Here is a 25,294-nt window from a genome sequence, read left to right on the forward strand (position 1 = left end):
GTAAGATGAAACATTCAATATGTATTTTATTCTTGGGCATGAAGGCTGTTTTAAAAAAAATCCTTATTTTACAAAAATCTAAAAATCAACACTTTTTTTTTTGTGGAAATCTCAATCAGTAGCTTGAACACCAAAGAAGAACGTCCACTGTTTATTGTGTTTCTAACTTTTTTGACATAATTCAAAGCGTATCAATAATATTTCTATATTCTTTAAAGAAAAGCAATGGATTGTTGAAGTTTTTTTCTAAGGAATAAATATTTGCTTTTATAATTTTAACAGCTTATACAATCATGCATTTATTGGAGGAAGGAAATTAACCCTCACATGGAAACAGACTTAATTATTTAAATGTGTGGAAAGATATGAAACCTCGATTGTTAGTTTTTCAAGGCTCTTTTAGATTAAATTAAAATATTCTATAAGAGATATTCTATTATTGCTGTAACTATTGCCAGTAGTTGAATAAAAATTTACATTGAATATATGTAGGGGGTATAAAAGCTTTTAAATCCTAAAGCAAGCAGTTGGAGATAATCTATTCCAATATAAAGCAACACCTTCAACCTACTCTGACAAAGAGGAAGCACTGACCTCAAGTTTTAAATGTGATTTAGTGTTTTGCACTGAATCGCCCACTTTAACTCGTACTTTACTTGGTTTTCAGTTCTTCTCTTTAACTCCTAAGCACATAGATGTGAGGTTGAAGGGAAAATGTGTCAAATAAGTTTGCAAAAAAATTAAAAAGCACACTTAATACAATTATTTCTCACAATTTATGTTTATAAATTGATAAATGGAGTCCACCTGTGTGTAATTTGTATAAATACAGATTTTCTGGAAGTCCTCATGTTGGTGACATTTATCAACTTTTTTACCTTTTAAAGACAATAAATACAATTTTAAGCGATTTTTCCAAAAGCACTGTCAAAAAGTAATCTATGGTTACTTTCTGTGAGCTAAATATTAGATGAGTGAGCCAAGATAATGTCATAATTAGCATTTTTTCAGAGGAGAGAAGCTGCACTCGACTTCACCTGTCAGCAGAGAAGAGCCAGAGAAATTTTTCAGCCTCACGTTACGTTAAGCTCACTCGTCTACGCTCGACAAGGCACAGTGTTTGTCATGAAGACAGAGGCAACATCTGGAGCACCATTTGTTGCAATAATTCATTGTTTCTCACTTCATAATCAACTGCAGCGCAGCTAGAGTCACTGAACTCCGTGGCTTCGCCTCCAAATGGCGTCCCGCGTGAATAATCTGCTGCTGACAGGTTTTCGGAGCGCACATAGAGATGTTGCTCCATACACAGCAGCTAGTTTACACTAGCAGTCCATATTTGATGAGTTACCTCCGTTCTGCTTTGCCTCTGTGTGAATTGATGTCCCATTTGCTCAGATAAGAAAGAACAGGGATGTGTGTGTTGTTTGTTCTGCCATGCCTCTTTGTTTTTTGGTGAAGTATTGTTCTGTCTGTTCTCTAACAGGACTGTTATGTTTTTAGATAGTGGCCTAACTGCTTGAATGGCTTTAAGATATGGAGAGAATGCGTGGATGTTTCTTTTTTCTTTTGTCTATAGCAGAAAGTAAAATCAAAAATAGATCTGAGTATTTAAATTAGTTTATTTTAAAGAAAAATATTTAAATATGTTTTTAAAAATATTCTTTTTTCCCCTATTGTTAACTTAAAGAATATGGAAAGATCTCAGGTTTTTTTAAAATTACTTTTTGTACTCCGATTAAATATTTTCTTATTTAATATCAATTACTTGTGTTTACATTGTCAATCAAACTGGATTACAGTGTCAAATTTGGTTCTACCAATTGAAATGCATTGTTGGTTTGATTCCCTATAGGACCAAACACTGAACGTTTCCAGTTTTGTGAAATAATGGCAAACATTTAAAGTTCTGCTCCACAAACCAAAGAGTTACATTTTATGTCTATCCCACAAATAAATAGCTTTGACTTTATGCAGATCTAACACACAAGTCAATGATGCCTACATTTGGAAGGAATTAAAAAAAATTACAATTAACATGGATTGCATCATAAATAACCGATGACTGCAGCTTTAAATGCTTTTTTTTGTCTGTCTGAAATTAACGACTTTTATAATGAACATGCTAACTTTGGGAGGAAGTATTTTGCTGTAAAGCAGATATGCATGCATTTAATATTACAAGCATTTTTACTTGAGCATGAAAAATTACTTTCAGTAACTTGCTTTCACCAGTTTGCAGTTCCAAAGTCTGGGAAGTGACACCCATCTACCTCTGACCTCGTCTCGGAGGCTGTGATTGGCACTGGTGATAAAATCTGGAATCTTCCTGGTAACTGTTTTTTCCCTCCACCCGAGTCATAAAGAGAATTTCAGAAACCATGAGGGGTTATTTGTATCAGGTTACCAATCTCAGTTTTAATATAAGCTTAAGAGTTACATTTTCATGCTGTTTACATCCAGCGCCTGTGGGTCTCATCTCTCTTTTTCAAAACATTTATATGTCTCTGTGTGCGTGTTTTGCTAAAAACTCTCAAGACTGAGATTCAATCTGCTCCACCCCCTCTGTAGTACTACACAATCCATCTCTGCTGTGGGAAGGCTTTAACATCACAGCTGGCTATTGGTGCACAAATTGTACAGATGCATACAGAATTCAAACACACTCTCATATTTCTGCTAAACACCAACCCACATAGGCGAGACAGGTGGAAATGAGATGTGAGGTAGTGCGTTTGAGTGCTAAGAGCTTTGAGCAGCTGTATCAGTATCTGCCATGCCTGTGGTAGACCCTCTGCTGGGACTGAGGCTATCTCTGGAGGAGTTTACATCTGTATAGCTGGAACGTCTGTATAAATACAAGGGAGTTTTTACATAAAACCTCATGCAACTCAGCCAAGCTTAATTACCTCCTCACTGCTCCTCCTGACAAACAGCCAAACACTGTGAGTGTTGAACAAAATCAACAGTCTCACCAACCAGCTCTTCATCTAGCCATCTGCTTACTTAGCTATTTATCTCAATTAGCTGTGCTATGGAGAAAGCTAGAAGAATGAGACTTTGGGTGACTTCCTTTGGATTTTTACAAATTCTGTTGATTTCAAAAATCTATTTAAATTTTCAATTAATCACCGTTAATCACTATGCCTTACTTTGTAAGCTTGAAATATAAATATGTATGGAGTTGTGGTTCAAGCCACTCCAGCTAATTAAAAACAAGCACTTCTTTGTTTTTTGGGGTTCTTTGTGGCAGAAAGCATGTACTCAACTGTAACTAAGGGAAACTTGCTACATTGCACATGCATACAAGTAGTAGCAAATTTGTTCAGGGGACAACTGACTGACAAGATGTATTTTATTTTCTAGTTCTTGGCCCACAACTTTCTGCTGCTGCTCTGGGCATCTGCCCATATCACCCATATCAAACTGCCACTGTATGCACATTCTCAAAAAATATTTGAGAAAACGTTTTACTGTCTCAAACCTGTTTGAGTGAGGTAATTTTATTTATATAGTACATTTTCAGCAACAAGGCAGTTACATGAATTCTAAAAAAAATACAAGAAAAAAGCTAACGACAAAACGGTAAAAGTATAAAACTACATATTGGTTCCCCATGTTTGATAAGAGCAAACATGGGGACAACTAGTCCCCATGTAGTGGGGACTACTACCAACTAGTAGTGGTTTCTGTGAATTCTTGTTCTGATGAAACTAAATGTTGGTTCTCTGTTTGATTCTTGTTCACAGTTGTCAAGTAGATGGTACTTTTTAAGTTTGTTCTTCTAGATTTGTAAACTAACGAGGTTTTCTAGGTCTTGCTCCGATATTAAAAGTATAAAGCTAAATGTTGGTCTAAAGTAATAAGTACTCCACTGTTTATAAAAGTAGCTAAATGTTGACCTAAGGTAATGAGTACTCCACAATTTCTAAAAGTAATTAGCTAGCTTTCTGAAGATTGAAAATTCTCAGTTTTTTAGGTTTTTACTTTCAGGAAGTAATATTGTTTTATAAGAACATCCATCTCCATTCATTTCCTGTGGAGCTTTTGCATTGAAGCGACACTCGCTCATCCTAATCCTGCAGAGCGATCAGCGTAATTTGTGCATGTGAACCTTTTAAGGTCAAAATGGCTCGTTTGATCTGCATTGTGTAATATTAAATCGTTAAAATTGTTAATCATACACGTTAACGTTCATAGCCATAATTTTTACATGAATTTACAAACTGCAACAAGACTAACGGCAAATGTTTTAACTCCACTGTGTTTTCTTGCTTTTAAATATGGAAGAGAGAGTAAAAAAAAAGACAGTAAGAGTGGAGCAAACAAGTGGTGCACGTGGGCAGCATGCTGAGCAGATTTGAGAGATACGATCGCGATGGGACACACAGCGAAAACACACACATACGCATACAAAGAGATAATACAACCAGTGGTCACCCAAGGGCATCTCGCCTCTCACCCAGAAAATATCTGTCACGGCCCAGAGGCACATAGCTAATACCTGCAATAATGCCTGACATATTGCATATGGGCGTGACATTAAACAGCTTGCTCACAGGCTGCAAAATATGGAGAGCCGAGCTACGTGGATTTGCCATTACTTCTCCTTTTGCAGTGCTTTAATCCAAGAGCTGTTTCATTACAAAACCATAAATGAGTAAAAAGCTGACATGAAGCAAAAAAAAAAGCTATTCTAGGAAGATGAAAGACAGAGGCAGGATTCAGAAACTCCAAAGAAGACAGAGCTGCTCAACTAAAACAATTAGGTGAGCTGTGTTTCTGTTCAGTATGAAATACACAGCATAGGGATCTGGAAATTTTAAAATACTTCTTATTTCGTCATTGCATAACCAGATCAGTAGTATGGCTGAAATTTCTCATCCACACATTACAAGTAAAATCATGTACAATGAATAAAATGACCATTTGGCACAATTACAGAAGAGGATCCAGAACCTTTCCTGGCTTTATACATAATATAGATATATAGTTCTAAATTCAGTTCAACAAGTTAAAATGAATTAAATTATGTTCATACTTCAACAGCTAGCATAGGGAAAGTTCAAAGTCCATCATGAATGAGTTTTCATTCATTAATCATATTTTGGCTAAGATAAAGTTGAAAAATTCATATTCAGATCATGACATCACTTACAAATTTGCATATTGATTGTCATCACCTCACATTTGCAACTTACTCACATATTTTATTTGTATTTTGTAATTTTGATTTGAACATCTTTCTGAAACATTAACTCTCTATTTAGACTGTTTGTAACTGTGGACACTTCTTTTTCAGTAGATTGTTTTTGTTAATGCCCAGTCAAAGTTTATAGAGCATTGAGCTTCAAGCCCAAGACTGTCAAGCAAACGTTACACATGGAATAAGAAAAACGTTGGCCAGTTTTATCTCATCAAACTATGATTTGTTGCTATTCAGTAACATATTATTAGGGAAACACAATATATTAGCTCGTTGATTTATTGGCTTGTATTAGTAATTTTTTAACATTGGTATTGGTCCGATATTTAGGGAGCATGGAGGAAGTTGGTCATGTGGTTTTTGTTTTGTCATGTGATATTGACGAAGCGCATGATTGTCGGGAGCCTAAATGAAGCACAGAAACGGTGGTAAAATCAGCAGCGTGGTGGCTTTTTACAGTGTCAAAAGCCTAATAAATTATATATGTTAAATTTAACACTGGTTATCTGTCATAACAGCAATATTAATTAAATAAATAAATCTGATTTCAATTGCAAAGAAATCACACAAACAATCACAAAATCCTTGCTGGACTGATCAGTGTGAAAAGATGTTTGATATTGTTTCATTTTAAGAAACTTTTATTGAATGCTGAAACAAAACAGCTATTTATTAATATTTTAGCAGTTTGAGTTTTATCAATAGATTCTGGCACAACCGGCCCTTTTAAGAACATTCAGATTTTTGATATGGCCCAAAATAAAACTGAGCTTGATGCCCTGAAATAGATAAAGAATCCTCTTTTCTTCTGTCTTATAACCCATGACCAGCAACAGACCGATCTGCAAACAGGTTACCATTGGGATCGGGTCCTTGCTGTGCTGATGTGTTGGAGGCCCCTGAAGGAAATCTTCATCACTCTGACCAACATCAAATATTTGCCATGTAGAAATCTGTCATTGCTCTACATTATGGTCCTTTAAGTGACAGCCGGCGACTCGCCCTCATATGGATGGTCTTTATTTCTCTGAGTTTCATTGTTATTTACAGTAATCAAAGTGCACTCAGTCTGATGGTGTGTGATAAAGGGTTATTACCTCTGTCAGAAGCTACACACTCAGGCTGCCATCTGTGGCCAGCCTCATTAGATGCGTGACACATGACATCGTACCGGTAACCAACAGGATGGAAAATATAGGGTTTTAAATGTTTGCTGTCGGGTTATCTTCTTACAAAGGAGAAGGAGAGGCTGAAAAAGTATCAATGTTTCATTGATTTGGTTTTATGAATTTTTCAGCAGCTGAGGAGCTCTTCAAATGCAAGCCAAGTTAAGTTAGGAGATGCTTGCTGAGAGCACAACTGTTTGGAGGTTGCTTGACATGCACTTCCAGCATCCTTCATGTGCATCAAAGTACATTCTCCCTCTTTGTTTGTACAAACGCTGTTCCCTCTCAGCTGCACTGCCAGTTTGAATTAGTATTTAGCATTTCTTTACATTTTTAAGCTTTTTTCCCTCTCACACCAATAACCTTGTTCATTTATTTATTTGACAGTAGCTATACATGTCTCTGCTCCTACATTTCTAAGTTTAAAGCTCTGTGTAATTTTAATCGCAGAAAATTCTTCTCCTTCTCTGATTTAGCTCTAATGAAGTCAAAGTGTTTGTTGTGGAGTTTGCTCTAAACATTGTGAGTCGTGTGTGTTACTCTTCTTCTTTCCTTATCATGTGTCAGTTCTTTATCCTCAACTCCAGTCCAAGCCTACTTCAGCAGTCCGGTCTCTTTCCGTTACTCACCAGTGCAGACCTGCCTAGAGCAGCCAAAAACAGGCTAGCTCCTCAGGGACAGTGTGCTGGATGGATGACTGGATGGCCTGCTGTGGATGTGCAGATGACTGGAGGGCTGAAAATGTGGGAGAAATGACTGGCTTCAATCACGGTTAGAAAAATAGGGGATCGACTGATGAAATTTAGTTGGTGTAGGATTCTTTGAATCACACTGCTTCAAGGCCTTGTGTGTTTTTGGAAGCATTTTATTTGTTACTGACTGGATGATGGTTCTTTCACAACAGATTATTTGTTCTCGCTTGTGAATAAGACAGACAGACAGGCATCAATCATTAGAATTTCACAATAAAATGCAGCTAAACTATGCTGACAAATGATTTATGTCGTAGGATTGTTTTATCCTGAAGATATCATTTCATGATTTTTTTTTTTTTAGTTATCAGATTAAAGAAATTCTGAAATTTTAGAAAACTGATGTAGAACATTGTTTCTAAGCTATGACTAATAAATCAGTTATTTTTACAATGTAAGCTATTTGGGCATTTGGTAGTATGATTACTTTAGTATCACACAAGAAAACATTAGGTAATACTAAAATAAAATTACTTGTGTAGTCTTTAAATTACGGTAAAAATCATACCGCAAAAATAAACAGAATGTGTTTGATTCAGTTAACTGCACTTTATATAACGACGATTCACAACATGTCATCTCAATCCATGTTACAAAAAAAACTCAAATAAATCTGTTACAAATTGATCCCAGTAATCAGATAATGCAGTCAAGTTCAGTTTATTACTCAAAATGATGAAAATTTTAAGTCATCCAGGTTTTTGACTTAAAGACATGTCTGTAGACTTCATAACTGCTTAGCTTCATAAGGATCTATGGATAGATATAGCTAAGCATCAGCAGTTGCATTTTCCCAAACTGTCTCAATTAAAATGGATGCAAAGAGAGCAAAGAGAATTAACTCAAACACTGAACCTTGTGGTACTCAAAACGTAACTTTGAATTGTAATGATTACGTTTAAATAAAAATGTTTTAAACCAGCCTAGTGCTGATCACTTTATCCCTAAATTCTGCTCAAGACTTTCTAAGACAATTGTATCAAATGCAGCTTTGAGATTTAATAGAACAAGAACACAAACACAAGCCATGAAAATATTATTTAGTGACTTTCACTACTGCCGTTTCAGTGTTATGAAGAGTTCTTCAATCTGACTCTTCAAACAAGTCATTACTATTTAGATGCTCACAACCTCAATTGGCTGTTAATTTCATAATTATTTTAGAATAGGGGAGATTATATATAGCTCTGTAGTTTATGAAGTCATTTTGATTGAGAGAAGGTTTCTTAAGTAAATGTTTAATTACAGCTCACTTAAAGGTCTGCGGTACATTTCCATTTACTAAGGAAAATCTACCATCATCTACATAGAAAATATATTTCCTATTCAACATATTTTACTGTAGAACAGAGACTAAACCTGGCTGTGTCCCAGTATAATTCCAGGTCTATGACAGAATCCTGCAGACATATTCATCGTTTAAGTCGTATGTAAAATCTTTTGCATTCGGTTCAATCTGTCAGAAATTGTGCAGTAGGTGAAAAACACTGTGGAGAACAAATAGAGATCTCCATGTTCCCTTATTCACTCATAATGTATGAGTGAAAAAGGATGAATTTACAGTTTTTTTTAGTCTAAATCGGAGACATGCACATGAGGTTGGTGTCCTTTTTCAGCTACAAGGCTAATTTGATGAAGAGGATATTTTCAGTCCAGCTCCTTTGATTATGGTTTCTAAAATATTTCTGGAAGCATTTCATTGCAGAAGACTAAAAAAAATATAAACATATAACTCCAGGGATCTGCATCACTTGTGCAGGTGTAACTCGGCTCATGTACAGTAAAACTGTAATCTAGCTTTTGAAATCTTTAAAAGTTTAGAAACAAATAAGAACTTTACATTAGGGGAGTTGTGGTGGCGCAGGGGTTAAGCACAACCCACATATGGAGGCCTTAGTTTTCGACGTGGCTGTCACAGGTTCGATTCCCAGCCTGGTGACCTTTTTCTGCATGTCTTCCCCCCTTTCTTGTTACCTCCTTCCTGTTAATTCACTGTCAAATAAAGGCCACTAGAGCCAATTAAACCTTAAAAAAAAAAAAAAAAAAATTATTTTCCATATTTTGGTTCATTTTAGTTTCTATTTCACCTGTAAATCATCTGAAACTGTTTTTGAAAAATTTAAGCAAACATTGTTTGATTTATGAGTTATAAAAGTGATGGTTTATATATTACCATGTAGTTCACAAAGAATATAAGAGCTGTAGTCCATGTAGAGTTTAATAAACACAATTATCACTTTTTCCTACAAATTAAATCTGTTGCAAAGACACAAAATCTTATTAGGTATTTTTGGTCTGGTTTCTAGTGCAAATACCTGAGTACATGTTGAATAAGAAAAGCTAACTTACAAGAAACTTTTTATCAAGATATAGCAGCTTGTATTGGGTCTATAATTTATTAATATTGATAAAAAAATTCTATATTCACTGACAGATTATTTCACTCATAACAAGACATTTTTCCCATGTTATAAGTGGAATAATATGCAGTGGGACTAGTACTTTTTATTAATATTAAGGTATTATTGACTTAAAACAAACTCCTACATCTTCCTGAAGTTACTTGTAAGTTGGTTTTGTCTTCAATTGTACTAAGATATTTGCACTAGAAATTAGACGAATACTTGGTAAGATTTTGTTTTTGCAGTGTATGTATGACAGTCTTTGACTTCAGTATCTTTAAATTTTGTGACATTAACTGCAAATATCAGTACAGTGCATGTTTTTTCTGAGTGAGTGGCAGAATGAGACATTTTCTTGCAAGTTTCTTGGATGCTGGACTTTGGACTCCTGAAGAAAATTCAGCTCTGATCTGCTTTGTGCCTGTGGCAAAGACTGAAGGATTATGCGGTAATGTGCTAATCTGGTAGAAACAAGGTCACGCTAGTTTTCCATATCAAATCAGACTCAAGTCCTCAGAGACTTGCCTAACTGCAGCTTTGGTGAGTGAAGGCTCTCTGGACTTCCGTCTAGCTCCTCTTCCTCGCTGCCACTTAAAGGGGACATGTGTGAGACTTTGCCAGACTGGGGGAGGAAGCGCCAGGCTTCTGATTAAAGTGATGAGCTGTAACATGGGGAAGGAGAGGGGGCGACAGCTGGCTGCTGCCTGCTACGCTAAACTTCAACCTGACTACTGGGTGACAAACCATCCCACTCTACCTGTTCCCCCTGTCACTGTAAATGGTTTTGTTGATGTCGACAAGAACCTGAGAGTAATGTATGCAGCACAGGCTTCAAGAATCCCACCATTTTATCGCTCCTCATCATCACTGCAGTGTTGGGGATTCAGACAGAAATGATAAATGAATTGGTTTAATGCTTAATTTTTTTAACAATCTGAAGTGTAGTAGAACTGTCTCAGTATACAGTATCATAGGAAATTACATTTTTAGTAAAAAAAAGTTTAGAATTTGAAAATCAACTTGTGTTGCATTAAAGTTGCTGACATAAATCTATCCTTTAATTAAAACTGTTTTTCTTTCCTGGGAAAAAAAAATTCCTTGGCTTCTAAAATTATTACTTCATATATTTTTTAAATGTCAATACTGTAATCTATAATTACTTGACATCAATGGATGTTAGTCTTGGTGACAAGTACTCTATATAACTATCTATATATCCAGAATATATACCGGCTGCTGCAGCACCCAAGTGTGACCTTTTGTTTCAGTCCTAATAAGGAACTGAAGAAACCAAAGAAGGTGAAGAAGAGCTAATTGCCACTGCAGGTAGTTGAAATTAGCTGTTATTTTCTGCTTTTCTGTGTTGCATTAAACTTTTTACATATTCACGTCCAATCCTCAGAGATGAGGTGTTATTCTGGACACTAGATGAACTTTGGGAGCTTCCATCAGCTGTACCTACATGCAAACAAGTTCCCTGTTGGCATGGTTACTCATGAGAGGTGCTTATTATAACAGATGTCTAAAATGTGCTAGAAATACTTGCAGAAATTAGCATTAAGCAGCACAGACTTTTACTGATTCTGGGGAAAGCTTTCACATATGAGAAATGCTTTGAACAAATCAAAATGAAATAGAAGACTAGACCTTCTGCAACAGGCTGCTGAGGCATCTTCACCTGGGAACACGTTAACCTGCATTGCATGAAGTCATTCCATATTTCTACCTCACAATGCTAATGCTAGATTGGAGCTCTTTTAATTTTTAATTAGTCAAAAGTACAAATTATATTTTCTAATATCAGTACATTGCTGTATTTTTTAGTGCTTTTGCAGAACCTTGCAACTTGGTGAAACGACCTGATGGTGTGTTGACATGTATAACCACTTTATTATAAAGTTTACATCACCTGCAATAAGAATGATGGCTATTTTCATCACTTTCATTATTTTATGTAAGGCATTCTCTTGCCCAACAAAGAAGAAAAAAACCCCCCACCTTTTTCTTCTCCCCACTATAAGCAACGCTGTTAACTGTAAGTAAAGTAATCTATGCCGAGCCAAAAGGAGAAGATAACTACAAGCGTCTTAGAAATGTAGTGGAGTCGAAAGGCACAAGTTCCCCCAAAAATAAATACTCAAGTAAAGATGCTCAAAAAATGTACTTAAGTTTTCAAGTAAATACTGTCCACCAGCGGTGGACAGTATTTCTGTCCACCGCTGGTGTTTAAACAATAGTAAAGAGAGAGAACAAGTCTTCCACATCATTAAACTCCTAGCTGTAGCCTCTAGCATCTGAATGTTGCAGCTGAAATCACAGCAATAGGTTATTGCCCAGTTTTGTTGATCCTGAGTGGATTTCTGCCTCAGTTTCCTGTTAGTTGATAGAAGCGACACCTGGTGTGGTCTTCTGCTGCTGGATGAGCTAATCTATTAGATTAAACAGTTGATCTCAGGAACTGATGTACACAGAATGAACTTTGCCTACATTAATGTCCAACATTTATTGGATAGAAGTCTTTACCTCAATTTGCTGGAACTAATTAAGGCTGTGACGAGGAAGAACTTCACATGTACATATGTACTATAATTAAATCAATGCATGACTGTTGACCTTGACATGTGACAGCTGTGTTTTATTTGTCAGTTGGGTGAAGGTTAAGAAATCTGAGGTCTGACCGCATTCTCACCGTAGAAACGGGGCTGGTGTCCTTGTCGATTAAAGTGGATGATCTAATGTCTGACTCTGGTCAGAGAGACTGCATGTGGAAAAACATCGAAGGCTGGGAGAAGTGACTCTCCATCAACTGGGCTGTGACAGTGGGGAGGCTGAGTGTGAGGGCAGGCAGGCTGCTGTCACCCTGGGGAGATTTAAAAGCCCTTTGCTTGAGACAACTACAGGCTTCTCTCCACTGGACTGTCTGTCATGTAAAGCTTGCATTGTGGAAGCGCAGGAGTTGCAACTCTGGGGTTTCAGGCACGTGTTCCCTCCACTCTGCATGTGCACAAGTCCTCCCTTTGCCTGTTGCAGTAAATCAATTAATCACATGATGAATTAAAATGAGCTCAATATTTTCTATTCCAACAATATTTTATGCTTTCTGTTGGCCGTGGTTTTTATTTCGATATGTAAAATATCTTCCAGTTGCAGTGATAAGTGTTCTTTTAACAAAATTAAAGTTGATTGGTCTATGAGAGGACAAACATTGAAGTTACTTGAAAATGGTCTCAAAACAATATTATCGTTTATCATAATAATTACTGGGATAATTTATCGCCCAGGAAAATGTGTTATTGTGACGGACCTTCCATGTTGGATGTTTTGCATGTTCTGAAAACAGGTTAATTAAATCTTCTGGCACTAATAAGTTTGCAGCAGATCCCGAATGTAATCATTATCATCATTAGGGACATGTTTAATCAGAACTGTTTCACACAAGCAACTCGGCCTCCTAGCCTTATTGATCTAGAACTTGTATAAAATCAGATACCAGGGCTTGGCTTTTTAGCAGTAGATTTTTGTAGAATTTAGATCATAAAGAGCCTTATTGTTTATTATACAAGACTTTTTTCCATCTGAGCTCAAACTATGAATTCCCAGATACTCTATCTAGAGGTGGCTTTATTTTGTTTTTGTGTATTTTCTTGTCTCCAGGGAGTTTTAGGAATTTGGTTCATCTTTGTTTCACACTAATTACACATGGATTGAATGAGATTATTGATAGAAAACATAAAGTATTGTGTAAGGTTATTCAGTTTCCCCAGATTGTGTTTGATTATATTGTGGAGATACTGTATATGTCTATATATTACATATTACTCTGCTGAAATTGACTGTTTAGTTAGCTTATGGATAACCAAATGGAACTTATTTTTTACTAAATACTTTTTACTTATTTTTTATTTTTTACAGCCCAAATAGGAAAAAATATACATATTTGGTACAAAAGGAAAAAATGCACAAATCCACTTCAAAATGTTAAGGCTGCTAAATTGGCACATGAAGATTCATCACACCAACAGTTTTATTTTATTTATTTTTTTTTTACAATATGCTAGACAAACTTGTATTGCAGAAAAGAAGTGCAAGAGCAAAAATACCACTGTGTATTTTTCCATGTGAGCCCAGTAATAGTTTTCTCATACTGGTGACAGTAGCACAGAGGGGGCAAGACGGTGCACTGGCTGTGAAAAGAGTTTAACCTTTATATTATTTTATTTTATTCCTGTAGATGTTGGGAGGGCAGTTCACGGACCACCACACATCACAGAAAGAGTGGTGCAACTGTTCAGGAGTAAAAGTGAATTCACCTTCTTGGCCACCATCCAGCAGAAGTCCTCCACATCGGGAGTCATATTCTCAATCCACGAGTCAGAGCACAGGTAATCCATCTGTTATCCTCTGCTAATTGTCCCGCTGCTCTCATTCCCAAAATATTATCTTGCATGTAATACAGAGTGCGTTCATTTTCAATGGAACTCAAAGTGCATCGCTTGTCTTGCTTGAAGCTTTTTGAAATGTTAAGGGTGACGTATAATGCAAAATTCACAAATCTTCCATTTGGGAAACTACTGCTTCTAAAAACAGCCCAACTGCTTAAAAAAAAAAAAAGAAGACATCTTTTGGCAATAAGTTAATGTTTTTTTTGTGTGTCTTTTGGAAAATGAGTTGTTTCAAAAACCTCCAGAATGTAAAGTTACAAATTTGCAGGCACTGCCCCTGACCTACAACCCCAGCAAAACCCAGCCCGTTACTTAGCAACCACAGCCAGCAGCGTCACCTGTCACTTAACAACCTATTTTCCAGAATGTTTGGTGAGCTTGTTTTACCCCTAGTACATAGATTGCTGATGATCTACCATTCAGAAACTACTTGCTGCATTTTTGTTGGTTGTGCCTCTACTGCTTTTCAAATATGTACAGTTGTGTAATTGTGTGTCTTTTTGCAGCTATTTTCACCTGCAAGTGAACATTGAGTTGCGGGGCGTGGAAAGCAGCAGCTTATTTGGATTTATAGCGACAGTTCATTCTGAAAGTAGCTCAGAATGGGCAGAACTGATCAGACTAAAATCTTATCTAAGAATGTTTTGTACAAAAAATAGTTTTGTATATCCCGTAGACCTATCCTAATCTGTTCAAGGAAGCATAATTAGTCACCTTTAAGTGAAGTGGAATGCATGTTTACATAAATGTTAGTCTAAGTCAAACTGTATTACTGATTGACTGGAATCATGTTGCTTTTCTACACGTATACTCAGAGCTGAATGTTGCCTAGTTCACATTTTCAGTCAAAAGAACATAGGGGTGAACTACCAAACAATGTGCTGCATTTCGTGTATTTAGAAGTGAATCAGTAAAAGTGTGGAAGCCCAACTAGAATGTGCTATTTCATAATGAGCTACCATAAACATCCAGTTCAGAAAATATCTTTTTTTGAGTAAGATAAACCATCTGTAAGACTTATTTGGTTAATTAGGGTCTTAAAGAAATTGAGGGAGTGGACGGATTGTTACTGCAGAACTCCATGCTGTAAGACATATAAAAGAGGGAGTAGTGAGCTCATTCCAGCCCCCTGAGAAACTCCACAGCTGTGAATTGTTTTAAAGGGCAGGCAACATTGATTTTCATCTCACCCTCTGAAGGTAAAAGCCTACAGTTCTGTAAGACATGCAGCTCAGCGAGCCTGTGAATGAGTTCGTATGCTGTGTTTGCAGAGCATAAAGACAAAATCAAAGTCATACACAATGGCTGACCAGATGGACCGTATGCTGATGGACAGACCTTTAAGGACGGAGTTGGTCTTCTAGAGTGTAGCACAAAAACCTTTAAAAAGCAGCACTTTCAGCTAATGTGCTTCAGAATTGTGGGACTCTGACAAAAGTTAACTGATGGTATCTAAGAAGGTATAAAGTACTTCATATTACTACAATTTCAGCTTTTTTGTGTTCAAAGCTATGACTGCAAACCTATAGGGCACAAGCAGCATGCATTTAGAGAAGTGTAGAAATCAGATTCTCTTTAAATGTAATTGCTTGTATAAAATTGCTAAGGGACGTTTTCAAATTGAAAACTTTTTGTGTGATAATAGAACTATCTATCAATTACAGGCTTTGTACTGGACAGGGTCTCATGAGTTCTAGAGTAAATCTAATCTGTAAACATCATCATAACACTGTTGGAAATGTGATTACAGAGTTAAAAAGTGGCTTACATAATAGAACCTTGCAAAAAAATGGCATACCCCTGTAATATTACCTAATTGTACTGTGGAAGAAAAATGGTGTTCAAAATTCTTTAGAAATTTGTTTTTCCTTCCTCTTTATCTTAAAAGATTGTCTTCCAATCACTTTACAAGTTCATTAAGAGTCCATCTGTGCAATTTAATCTGAGTGCACATCCAGCTGTTGTGGGAAGGCATCAGAGGTTTGCTAGAGAACAGCAGTGAGCAAATGGTATGATGACAAGTCAGGGGTAAAGTTGTAGAGAACTTTAAACCAGTGATACTAAAACAATATCCTAAACTTTTGGTGTGTTGCAGCCCGGTCTCCCCTTTGAAACTGGAACTTTCAAATACACGAAATCTGCTAACAGGACCTTTACTTATCTGGCCTTTTTGGAAAAATAGTGCTAGAGAATAAATCAATAACAATATATGTTGCAATAAACGTGTGATCAATACCAGTAGATAATGCATCTGACAGAATATTGAATAATTTAATTGAACCAGAACCGCACAGCATTCTGGGGTATGTAGGCAGATCAAAGCCTTTAGCTGCTCAACCTCTCATGACAAGTTAAGCAAAGTGGGTGGCATCAACTAACTCACTCACTCTTTGGTTATCTAGCAACAACCTGTTGAGTAACTTCTGGTTACCTAGCAACAACTTATTCAGTAACTTGCACAGCAGTAGTTTAAAGTTTGCTACTGTACCTCATAGCTGCTTTAAAATAATAACAACGGCGTGGATTAAAAACTGTGGATAAAACAGGAAAGGTCGTGCCACCAGCTTGGCAGTGTTTCAGATTCGTAAAAAAATGATTGATAACAGCTGACATTAAACGCTTATCACCCAGCCATGGAAAAGTGGAACGAAAAAAGTCATAGTTAAAAGAGTCTTTGCTACAAGGAAGGTCAGGGACCTTTGATTTTATCAAAAGATGAAAAAAGTTAAGATTTTGGTCTTTGTATGTTATGTTTCAGAAAGCTAAAACTGCTCACATGTCTGAACTTGCACCTTCAAACATGGTGTTGACAGCATCAGGAGGGAAAGGAAAGCTGGTCGCAGATAATGGGCCGCCAATAGGAGCTGAATACAGGGCAGTACTAAAGGAAAGATCCTTCTAAATGAATGGCTTTCACTCCTGATCCGCTGGACCCACTGTCCGTATTTTTTACCCCTCCAGGGGGTCTTTTGTGGGCTCTAGTGTCCCTTGTATGACAGTAAAAGGGGAGGGAGAGGGGGGAAGACATTCGGCAAATATCGTTGGGTTCGGGAGTCGAACCCGCGACGGCCGCGTCAAGGACTCAAGGCCTCCAAATATGGGTCGCACTATCCCCTACGCCACCACGGCACACCCCCACTGTCCGTATTTTAAATGTCCGTTTATGTTGCTGTATTTAAATGGACGGTCTAAAATGAACACTGATCATAAGCACCGATTCACATCTTCACTGTGTTAGAATGGCCCAGTCAAAGTACAGCCTCAAATCAAATTAAGAAGTTACAACACTTGAAAACTGATGTTCACAGATGCTCTCCATTAAAAATCGGCTGCAAGTCTGTACATGTACAAAACTGAAAGAAATAGCCCAAAGATTAATTTAAGAAAAAGAATATTAGCTTGTTTGCGTTTTTGTGTATTTGTGTTTTTGTGTACACTAAGTCCCTTTACTTCTATGAAAAGCACAGATTACTCTGCAAAGCGCACTCTGGAGAGGAGCACATCTCGTCTTCGGCTGTGCTTTTAAGGTGACCCTGAGAGTTTATTTTCAGTCCGCTCTCTTTCTTTCCGACTTCACTTTCTCTGTGACATAACCTGCAGGCATCATTGTTGCACAGTGGGTTGACCAAACAACAGTGAGGCAAGGCTAAATGGGGCCACTTGACAGAACAGCTCTCCTCCTCCAGGCACAATGACACGCATCATGCAACATATGTATCTCAGAGGAGCGCTCGGACTAAGCAAATGTTATATTAGAGACACTCAGCCACACTCTAGCAAACCCAGTTGTCAGGCATACCAACTTCAAAGCTATTTACCACCTTTCAATTGGTTTGAGAGGGATGTTTTGCAGCGCAAATGATGTTTACACAGATGTTCCCACTTTTTATGGAACTTATAAATCCAAACATTTCTTGTAGTTGAGTAAGACTTTCCTATTAGAAAAAAAAACAAACACAACAAATCTAACTAATTTAAAAACACGATGTTTATCATGAGCTTACCCGTTGGCAGCCCTCTGGCTAATATCGCAATCAAAAATTCTGTTTTTCTAACTGCAGTTTTGCAGTTTATTTTTTTAGCTCTATTAATTGTAGTTTTGCTTCACAATATTTTTTGAACTCAGTAAGGTCTTCATTGTTAATTATTCAACAAGCAAAATTTGCTGGCAGGCCTGTCACAGTAACACATTTTGCTGGATGATAAATTATCCCAAAAATGTTTTTGCGATAAATGATGATTTTGTTGAAAACATTTTCAAGTAACGTAATTATAATTTTATAATCCTCCGTCCCTCTCTAAAAGACCAATAAAGTCAAATTTTTGTAAAACATACTTCGCACATAAAATGGAAGACATTTTAAATATAAAAAATAAAACATGACATAAAACATTAATAAAATGGAAATTAAAACCACATACAACAAAAAATATTAATCATGAGAATGGAAATTATTGAGCTAATTTCAATTTATCATTTGATTAATTAATTGGTTGTTACGACAGGCTTACTGACAGTGTTAAAGATGAAATTTGCAGTTAGGTAATGAAATGATTGATGACCTAGCTATTGTTTTTGGTTACTGTTTTTAAGAGTCTTTTAAAAGTAAAAGTTAGTGGATGTGGTCACTCAACAAGTAACAACCTTATTTATTCTTGTTGCTTTATATTAGTTGCGTTCTTGAACAAAAATAAAGAAGTCCATGCTTTTGTACAGTCTGTTCACAGAGGTATTAGCTGGATTTCTGTTTGAATTTTGTTGTTCTGCCAAGAGAGCCAGAATACCTGCATAGCACAGATGTGCTCACAGACAGAGAACAAAGAGGAGGAGGAGAGAGACAGTAATTTGAATTGATTGCTGCATTTTTATGGCGTGTGTGTTCTGCTTTTTGTTGCTGGCTGCACACAGCCCAGAAGTTGCATTCCAAAAAACATCCTGTACACAACAACAAACATGGCAAACAAAATATGGATCCATAGTACATTAAAAAAAAATACAAGTAAATGTTGAGTTTTCAGCTTTGCATGCCAGCAAATTAGATTAAATATCTGATATTGGGCAGCTTGATACAAGAGGCTTCAAGGTATAAGGGAACCTCGTGCTTCGAGGATCAAGATATTAAGTGTGCAAACGTTTATGAAGCATAATTATAAAGTTTGTCTCTGTTATTTCAGCAGTTGTGTTACTTGCAGAAGTCCTGGTGGTTGAGGCTGCTGGCTTTACCAATCCACAATCAGCTGCAGTCTCTGTTTTCAGGAATGTAGGAAGTTTTAGGATTCATCAGAAATTGAATCTTCCTGTGCTCTTTTTGGTACTCCGATGTTCTTTAAGTGATCTTAGAAGGCTCTATTCTTTGGCATTAACTTTTGTGCAAAGAAGTGATCAGCCCCCTAAAAAGACAGGTGCTATTTAACTTAAAACCAGCATTACTTAAAACAAATTCAATGAACCTCAACATCAAGTAATGTGAATCCTATGTTAAATGCATGTTTTTGTGTTGCTGTGCTGTTATCTTGTTTCTGAGGGCAGTGGTGAACTAAATGATAATATTTTGCAGTGAAATTGCGCTAAAGATTGAGTCATTGATTGATCCAATAGTTCAGCTTTAACTGAAATTATTGTAACCACAGTTAAAAGAAGAAGGTAAGAGTAGGACAGCATGTTTCCTCCTGTTTTATTGATCTGAGAGATTTCTGTAACATGATTAAACCTAGAGCAGTTTGACATTTAAAATGTTGAGAAATCATTATAAACTCATTGCAATGTTACAGTTTTATGATCCATCTCTCTACTTCAAACTTTGTGTTGTCAGGTGTTAGAAAAATTGTAAATTCAGATTCAAATCTGTCCAAGTTGCAACAGACTGCAGTTATTTTGAGGCAAGCTGTCATGTGACACAGACCCCTGTACTGCGGAGTAATTAAATTGCATGAGATGAGAAGAGTCTCAACTGGCTTTGAGCAGACCGGTGTTGCTTTGTGACCGCAGATTTGCTCTGAAGTCTTGAATCATCTCTGAAGGCCCTATTAGAGTCCTCTGCCTGTGCCCATTCGTTTCCATTAAAACTGGAGCCTACCATTCAGCCAGCTGCCCGACAGCCAGAGCAGCTCTACAACTCAGCCAAATCCAATCACACGTCCCCTCTCTGTCTTATAGTTACTTACTTACATCTTTCTCTCAGCACATTCAAATCCACCCTTCTTTCCACCCACCTCCTCTGTTAACTGAGTTTTCACAATATGATAATAGCCTCCTCTCTACGCTTCTTCTCTCCTCACCCTCAAAGCAAAAATGTCTTTTGAATGGAGACGTTTCTCTGAAGTTATTGCAAAAGCAGAAGTGTTTTTTTTTCTCTTTTTGTGCCAAGCGCTAGGCAACATGGTGAAAGGTTTATTGCTGCTCCAGTTGGTGGAATACAACAAAGAAGAGGATTTCTGCCTAGACAGCAGTTTTCCTGGTTCCAGGAACGCTTTCATTGTCGACAAGTGGCAGAAGCTGTGTGATGAACTAACTCAAAGCTCAGTCTCTCTCCGCTGGTCTTCCCACCTTAACACTCCAACTCTAAAGATGCACAGCCTGCTCATCCAGCTGCTCTGTTCATTTGCCTGCTCCCTTTGTAGCTCTAGAATCCCGTTTCTTTCCTTGCCACTCGATTCAACAGAGAATACAGGTTATTCTCTTTAATAAAATGTGCTGAGAAAGGACTCTGTTGTCCGTACTTTGTTGCAAAGTTTTGAGCGCAGGAAGAGCTAAATATTACACTGTTGGCAAAATTATTTTTCAATTGGCAGACATTAAATCCTAACAAATTTCACACATCAGTCAGCATTTGCAGCAGCTCAAAGTTGGCAGGATTCAGTACTTGAGGATGGAAATATTGGATATACAACTTTATGATTTTTAAAGCAGTTCTTTTTAACATGGTAATATTAACAGAAACTTAATAAAGTAGGAATAAATCAGTTATAATGAGCCATAACATTAATACATGAAGAAAAGATTTTTTATTAAATGTGTTGATAAATAGCTACTGATGAATAAATATGACTTTTTCTTGAGGGAAATTATTCTGACAAAGACACTTTTAACTTAAATTTGTAGAATTAGTTAATTAACTGTCTGGTAGAGCCCAGTCTATGCGCAGTTCAGTATTTGCAGATTCACAAATGGACTGCAAATTATTTGTGGAAAACTGTTTGACTATTGGGACAGTTTAAGAAAAAGTAATGCAAAACTTAACAAATGTACACAAAAGTAGCATATAAACATAAAGATAGAACCTTAAATAATCTAGACAAATGGCTTATCAGCAAAAAACAATTGATTTTATGGGTTTGTTACACTTAATTAAAGCCGAACCAACAATCCGAGATTTGTTTTTTTATCCTGGTCACTCCTACATTAAAGCAAAAATCTTGATGATAGCAGCCCCTCCTTTTTTAAAATTTATTTTATTCACCTAAATACTTGCGATGCTTATGGTCAGCATCTTGGTAGAAGCTTAAAAAACTGATTGGAAATGTACAGTATACATTATTCAGCACAATCATGTTTAATGTATCTTGAACATTACATCACTTACCAAACAGAAATGCTAAGTATGCATTGATTTCTCATGCTTTCATTTGTAATATTTTTACTTTTTTTGTCATTTCTTTTGTTTTGTAAATAAGTTAAAAAAAAAGTTTACTCTTATCTTTTGATTTTTTTTTTCATGTAAAGAACATGTGTGAAAAACTCAATGAGATGGAACAAAATAATATTTATTGGGATTCCTGCCTGCCAAAACTGCAACTTCCTCTGTAGTTTATCAGTTTTGGCCAGAGATATTTATTGTAGTTGGTGTGCTGCCAGCACAACGTTTATTGTTGTTGTCTACCTTTCCTCTTTTGCTTTCAGAAGTGTGAAGTGGATTTTCAACATTTCTCTACCATCAGATAGAATTTATTTGAATGTTGTAGAGAGACGGCCTGCCAGCATCAACACTGGCTGACTGATCTGGTCTGTGGGGATGAGGGATGCGGCGCACCCTCTCAACCTTAGCTTAGTACCAGTTTCCACTCTCTGCTCCCTGGATTACTCCTGTGATTTAACTTACTGGCTGTGATTTCTTTAAGGGGAATGTTGTAGTTGTAGAACAACAAAAAAATACAGAACATACTTTTACATTTAGAGTAAAAATGTACAATTGAGAAAACATGGACAGGATTTTGTGTTTATTATCCAAAACACTTGAAATTGGAGTTTTATGTAGAAGTTTGTCAAATTGTTTTTGATCTCCTAGTTGCCTATTAAGTCCAAAGAAAACTTCAGAAAACGTCTATGAATTACAACTGTCGTACTTTTGCCAGATTAAACATCAAACTGAAACAGGGCTGACACAATTAATTGGATTAATTGTGATTAAACGATTTTTCACAATCGTCAACTAACTTATTAGTCGATTAATTAACAGGAGTAACTCCAAAAAGTTTTCTTATTGTACAAAAGGAATATACATTTTGCATATAAGCTAAAAACACCTTTGGACTGTAAATAAGTTTTAGCAAAAACTCTTCAAGTATTTCTGACATGGTATTAAACAGCTTGTGGTTAAATGAAAAATGTGGCATGTTTTTATGTGGTTATTGTCAAAATAATCAATAGATTATTTGATTACTAAATAACAGTTGCAACCCTACAATTAAAACTGGCTTGGTCTGAAATGAACTCATAATCTGTTTGAGTCTGTACAAACCGTCCGCTTCCCAGGCTGTTTGGTTCCTGATGATCAGTTCTCTGATGTACAAGCAGTCAGATTAATTTGAGCTCTGACATTAAACTGTAGCTGCTTGCCCAGGCAATAATTATTTTACAGAGAAGAGTTTCATGTTCCTTGGTAGTTGCTGGTGATTGAGGTGAAACTCCACCACAATTCATGTCCTAACACCATCACTGTTCTTTGTTTGTACAGTTGTAACATACAGAAACGTATAAAACAAAACAATCACTTAATAATTTACCTTTTTTGCACTGAAAATGAGCATTCATAATAATCCATCATATCTGGACCATAATTACCTTGGCTGAAATGGTTTATCGGTTACTAGGGATCCTTTCAGTCATTAAAGGAATACAATTTTTTTAAGTATCAGTAAATTTCCAAGTTTTTTCTAGAAAATTTCTGAGATTATCAAAATTTGTGAGTTTTTATCTGCAAATATTTAGAATTTTTGACCTAAAAAATGTCTTTACTTTTTCTAGAAACGTTGAGATTAACCTCTCAAGAGTTTTTTTTATTTATTTATTTTTATGAACAATTACCCTAATACCTCATCATAGTTATCAGTGTAAGCAGATCTTCAGATTAGCAGTAACACCTCAGGAATCCATTCAAGAGTCAGACTCTTATTTGAGTTTCTCTATTCTACAGTAATTTGTAGAATAATATGTAGTTGTCATGCAGAAATCTTAAATTTGGACATTTTCCATCCAAACTGAGCTTGTCAGAAGCATATGTAATTATTTAGAGAAACTGTAGTCAAAAATTCATTTAATCAATTTCTGAACCAGTATTTAGAGTTGTGTGAGAGAAACAAGTTTGTAAATGTTTATTTTCTCTCTCTCTCTCTCTCTCTCTCTCTCTCTCTATATATATATATATATATATATATATATATATATATATATATATATATATATATATATAATGATCCCCCTGTATCTGACCATTTAAACCTGACCCAGTCATAAAGCCCACACCAAAAACTAGAGGGGGTCTCTGTCATACAATACTTTTATTCTGATAATGAACCACTTAACGCAGTCCAGACTGTGAAAATGAGAATTGATTTTCTCCTGCAAATTGATCTGTATACCTCAAGCTGTGGTCACTTGTGGAAGTTGCACCTACCTGCTAATACCTTTCCAGCATTGCGAGAACCTGAATCAAGGACAGCCAAACCTGTGACAACTAAATTGTAATCCTTGTGTGCAAACCTAGTCAGGTTTTCCAGGCCATTATCTAAAGGCGTCGGTCTGTTTTGCCGTTGTAGTATCTGCCTTATTTCCTTCTCCTGTACCAGAGATGAGCCTGAGAGGGCTGACCCTCTCTATTGAGCAGATAATTGGCTGTCAGCTACCCACCATAAAATAGCGATGTGACACTGGAGGTGAGGGAAAAGGACAGGATGATATACAGCTAGTCCAGCATTCTGAGGCAGGCATTCATTTCCAAAACTTTTCTCTTACTGATGATGCCCCTGCATTTTGATGAAGACCACTTGTCACCAAAACAGCTTTTTCTCTGAGCTGTCACACACAGTGTCTGAACCTTGCCTTCTGCCCAAAATCTTCATTTCAGTAAACAGTGTGCCATCATGTGACTCTCTTTGTTTGCTTAATACTCGGTGCTTTGGAGCTTCACAAGATCCCCTATTTTATTAATCATTAAATCTACAGTCACGTTGCAAAGTGACGTCAAACGCTCAAAATCCCAAAAAACTGCTCACCAATGACTACCTTTGGTTTTAGCTGTACAGTTGTCAACATAACTAATGTACTGTATATGTAAAGGAGACACAGTACTTTGCTATGACAACTGAATAATTAGATCCAAAGGTATCACATTTTACTGGTTAGTGAGAAGTTTTCATTAAGGACAAAAAGCGAGGAAGTGGGTAGCAGGTCTGCTATGCTAACTTGACTCTGACAACCGTAACATTTAGATGTGCTGCGGAATTTGGTGTGCTTCAGATGAGTTAAAAAATAAAAATGAGACTCATACTCCAACTCTGACAGATTATCAATAGAGGAGGTAAATAAGTTAAATAATTAACCACTTATGTGTTGATGCGATCACTTGTCAATAATCGCAAAATAAACATCAAGCCTCAAAACATAAAACTGTAACTGACTGTTCTTTGTGTGGGAAATGTTTGTGTGTTTTTTGGTGTTGGATCCTGATACACTAGTGGACCTGTTGTCAGTCAGTTGCTATGGCAACGAGTATTTATGTAGCATACGGAGAAACAGGAAGAATCTGAGTGATTTTGAGTAGTTCAACAGTTTTTCTGCGATATTTTCCTCTCGACTGTACAGCATTGCACTAACTTAGTAGTACCTACATCTCCAGGCTTAATTTTGTTAGCAAAAGTGTTCTACTGCGGCAGCGTGGTTATGGATAGCAAGTGAAAGAATGTATTTTTTTTGCCGTCCATTGTTGTAAGATTTCAGGAAGTAAACAATAACATGCAACTCGTCTAAATGCAGTGGCAGCATTTATGCTATTCTTCAGAAAGGCAACAGCAAAAGTTTGGATAAAGCACCAGTCAGTTGGTTGTTCAA

At 36.5% G+C, this 25,294-nt stretch overlaps 1 protein-coding gene across 1 annotated transcript in view; it reads left to right on the forward strand.

The window, feature by feature from the left end:
- Positions 1–25,294, forward strand: part of LOC116718581 (protein kinase C-binding protein NELL1) — a 233,510-nt gene that overhangs the window by 17,685 nt on the left and 190,531 nt on the right. The window contains exon 3 of the mRNA XM_032560663.1: positions 13,758–13,908. Coding sequence (XP_032416554.1) covers positions 13,758–13,908 — 151 coding nt within the window. The remainder of the gene's footprint in view (positions 1–13,757; positions 13,909–25,294) is intronic.

Source organism: Xiphophorus hellerii, chromosome 4 (assembly GCF_003331165.1).
Source record: "Xiphophorus hellerii strain 12219 chromosome 4, Xiphophorus_hellerii-4.1, whole genome shotgun sequence".
In the NCBI taxonomy this organism is placed as follows: domain Eukaryota; kingdom Metazoa; phylum Chordata; class Actinopteri; order Cyprinodontiformes; family Poeciliidae; genus Xiphophorus; species Xiphophorus hellerii.